This window comes from Dendrobium catenatum, unplaced genomic scaffold (genome assembly GCF_001605985.2).
Source record: "Dendrobium catenatum unplaced genomic scaffold, ASM160598v2 fragScaff_scaffold_671, whole genome shotgun sequence".
In the NCBI taxonomy this organism is placed as follows: Eukaryota; Viridiplantae; Streptophyta; class Magnoliopsida; order Asparagales; family Orchidaceae; genus Dendrobium; species Dendrobium catenatum.
In genome coordinates, this window is record NW_021319133.1 from 433601 (window position 1) to 437502 (window position 3902).

Genomic DNA, 3902 nt, shown 5'->3' on the forward strand with positions numbered 1-3902 from the left:
ACGTAGTAGGATCGAGGCTTGTTGTTGTTATTGTAATGACATTTAACTTCACAGTTCAACATTGTGATTAAAAAAAAGTATAATGAATTAGTATTTAGAAAAGAAAATGATAGTAAGATATTGACTTAAATGAAATTCAATTGAATCTTAATAAAGAATTAATTATCAAAATGATAAGATGGTGATATGGAATAGTACATGATAATCTTATCTTCCTATGCTTGCAATGAGACAAAAATTGGAAAGGACTTTTTTTTAATTGAAGCATAGCACGTCCAATCCAGATGCGCCACATCACCCAAATACTCTGGTACCCTGTGTATTTTGGTGACGTGACAAATCCGGACACCGGACACCGGACGTAATAATTTGCCCTCTCCCTCTGGCCTCTTTTTAGACGGCTTAATTAGTGTCGTTTCCATTCGAAACATGAAAAATAATTTCGGTTGATGTTTGGATGCATAACTTTTGTAAAACTACATTTTCAAATCTCCATTATCTTACCGATTTTCAAAGTTTTTATTTTTGCTTCTCAGTTAGAAAAAGGCAGTTTGAAACAATCGTTTCTCACCAAAATTTTACAGAACGAGTCATGTTGGCATATATAAACGAGTTATGTTGGCATATATTTTCCCTTAAGAATTCTATATATATATATATATATATATATATATATATTCCGAATAAAAATTAAATTAGATTATCATGATCGAAATTTGATCTTATGTATATTGGTTTCAAATTTATTCGCGGATGATATCTGAACTTACTAGCATGTGATCTATAAGGGGGAATAGGTTCGTTTAATAAATCCATCCAATGAAGAGTAATTTCTTTTATCTCTTAATTCCCATATTTATGAATTGACTCATGAGAAGCTTTTGAAGAAAGTTAGCTTGAAACAACTAGAAATTGACTTTCAAAATATATATTTTTTATTTTATTCAAATCTTGCACGAGTGAAAATGCAAATTATAATTTCAAAATTTAGGCTTTTTTTTGTCAAATTCAATATGATGGTAGTCTAGAAGCTATTGAATCTTAGAAGCACACGTAGCCCCAGCCTCAAGTAAGGTCAAAGGTAATAGACAAATGAATTTGAAAAATAAAATTCTTTAACGATTTTCTTCGAAGAGAAATATATTTTATGAAAAATTTCATCTAAAAGGGATAAATTGATATATTTTTATGTATATTTTGTGTTCTTAAGATCGAGTTTATACAACAGAATTAGATATCTCATTGTGTGAAAAAAAAGAAAAAAAAAACTAAATAAGGGTTTATTTGGGACTATTTGTTTATTACTTTGTATTTCGGATAAAAATCACAATTTTATTTGGCTATTAATTTTTTTATTGTTTTCCATATATTTCTTTGCTAGGAAGCAGTTTTTTATAGTAGCTTTCAAAAAATTTATTGTCTCTACCATAATTTTATAAAAAGCTACAATTGTCTCATAGAGATCCCAAAGCTTCGTTTGAGACATCTTTTTTACTGCTTTCTAAACCAGTTTTATAGTATAAAAATATTTTGAACAAAATTTTTTTGAACCAAGCAGTAAGAAAGATATCACAAATGAAGCCCAAGTCTCTGTTTTGTGGAGGATCTATTTGAGGTAGCTTTTTAGCTTCTTCCTTTTTCAGGCAGTAATCATAATTTTATTTCACTACTATTTTCTTATCACATTTCCACAATTTTTCAAAAAATTTATAATGGAAAACATCTTTTTGCAATGATGGTAACTAATTTATTTTCCCCATAATAATTTCACAATCAATTTTATAAAATATTGCAGTTATCCTAAATCGATCCTTATTCATGAAAATTCCTTAGTCTTGATATTAAATAAATTATACATTAAACTCACAAAATATTTTTTATGATTTCCACAAAATTAATAGAGAAAATTTCCTACAATTTCTTCTCCCTAAACAAAGTTCCATCACCATCACAAATATAATTTATAATTAATATATAATTTAATACACAATATATATTTGTTGGAGTACAGATCAATTATCCAAATCAAAATAAAAATAAAAAATAAAATAAAATAAAAAGACATGGCCTCAACTAACCAACCCAACACAACCAACCCACCACCTATCACTTCATCACACCAAACTTCCTTCTAAGTCCCACCTTTCACTTCTTCACAAAATCATACTATCTTACAACCAAAGCCACCCTCCCTCCCTCTACTCCCAAATATAACAAACCTCTATTCCCTCCCGTCTTCACCAATATCAAATCCAAAGTCTACATCCCCTCTCCCTTTCCCTCTCCCTCTCCCTCTCTCTCTCTCTCTCTCTCTCGATCTCTCTGTGTATATATTCATAAGAAAATCTTCTTCCTTCTTCTTTCCCTGTACTGTTCCATGAGAGAAAGAATGGAGAGGTTTGTAGGCTTTCCCTTCTCAGTGAGCTGTGTCTCTCAGTCAAGCGTGGATGTATTAGAGACAAGCCATCCAAGGAGATCAAGATCAGAGAGAGCACCTTCAACACCTCCAAGTAAGTAAAATTTATGGAAATTTCAGACTGAAATCATTTCAAGATTTCCAACTAATAATTTTCATTTTATTCAGTTAATGAAGAAACAAGCGAGAGAGATCTGGGAAAGATGACGACGAAGGGTCTAACAGGAGCAATTAACATAAGCGCTGGAATTCACAAAGCAGTAATGAAAGGCATCAAGAGCTTCTCACAACTGTTCTTTGAGAGAGAAGCAGAAGATGAATTAGATATAATGGAGATTGGATACCCAACAGACGTTCAGCACGTTGGTCACGTAGGCGTGGATGGGTCAACTGTAGCTGGTCTTGACGCCATGGATGGCTGGAGTAAAGCTCCTGACCAGCTCAGCTTCTTTCTTCCTCCGCTTTCTCTCAGGCAATTTGAGCTTGCTGGCATGAACCATGCTGGATGAGATTAGTTTTGGACAGTTAATTAATTAGCTGGTTTTTGTGAAGGTCTTTGTTAGCTTGTTTTCTTCTTCTTGTTTCATATTTTGTTGCTTGATGGATTGCTCTTTTGTTAAAAGTTTGATTGTAAAGGGCTGGGAAAAAAAATTTGATATTATAAACCTTATGCGTTTTATAAAATTAGTGCTTAGATATGATATTATAAAGTCTATTTATCTCAGCAGAAATTTAATTAATTGCTTTCAAGTCTATCCTTACAATAAAATATATTTTTATACATTTATTTGACAGCTTTGTTATTGCTTTACTTTATCATTACTTTTTTTATTCTTTCAATTTTTTTTATTAATAAGCTACTTTCTACATCAACATAAAAACAATTATTTTCTACATAATCTATCTTTATAAAAACCTGCAGTGATCCCAAGCGGGAAAAAATATTCTGCGTGGACGCCGAACGCCGTCTGGAGAGCAAACATAATGCGTCATATCACCCCTTCACTCGGTACCGCGGCTCGGTACTGCTTGGTACCGTAGCACGTTACTGCTGATATGGTTGCACCTGATTCGCCTTCAGTTATAGAGCTGCGTCCGACATCTGCACAGAATAATTTCTCCCCAAACAGTGCCTAAAACATTATTATCAAATTATAAATAATTGTTTCATCATGCACAAATTTTTTCACATTAAAATGTTATTATATTAATTTCTATTAAAATGTTTAAACGTATAATTTTAGCATATTATAATATATATTTACACAATATAAATATTTATTATCTCAATAGCTCAGCTATTATAGTAAATTTTCTTTTTGACATATTCATATATTTCTATAAATTATTTATTTTATTTTACAGAGAGTGATCAGAATGTCCCATTGAAAGCGATTTTTTGTTTGAAACGGGGTATCTATATGCTGCCACTCCAAAGGGAGCGTTTGACGGCGTAATTAATCCCTCGGCAGAATCTAACGAGATC

General features: G+C 31.7%; 1 protein-coding gene across 1 annotated transcript; it reads left to right on the forward strand.

Annotated features, from left to right (window-relative positions):
• Positions 1 to 2263: 2263 nt before the first annotated feature.
• On the forward strand, positions 2264 to 3084 carry LOC110105662 (CRIB domain-containing protein RIC4). Its single transcript, XM_020835257.2, has 2 exons — positions 2264 to 2510; positions 2585 to 3084. Exons 1-2 carry the CDS (start codon positions 2378 to 2380, stop codon positions 2923 to 2925), a joined length of 474 nt encoding a protein of 157 aa, XP_020690916.1. The 5' UTR covers positions 2264 to 2377; the 3' UTR covers positions 2926 to 3084.
• Positions 3085 to 3902: the final 818 nt, after the last annotated feature.

What these genes read in the sequence shown, in the direction of transcription:
- LOC110105662 (XM_020835257.2), top strand. Translation starts at nt 2,378, where the DNA reads ATGAGAGAAAGAATGGAGAGGTTTGTAGGCTTTCCCTTCTCAGTGAGC. An exon ending in AGCACCTTCAACACCTCCAA is followed by an intron (nt 2,511 to 2,584) that starts GTAAGTAAAATT and finishes CATTTTATTCAG; the next exon opens with TTAATGAAGAAACAAGCGAG.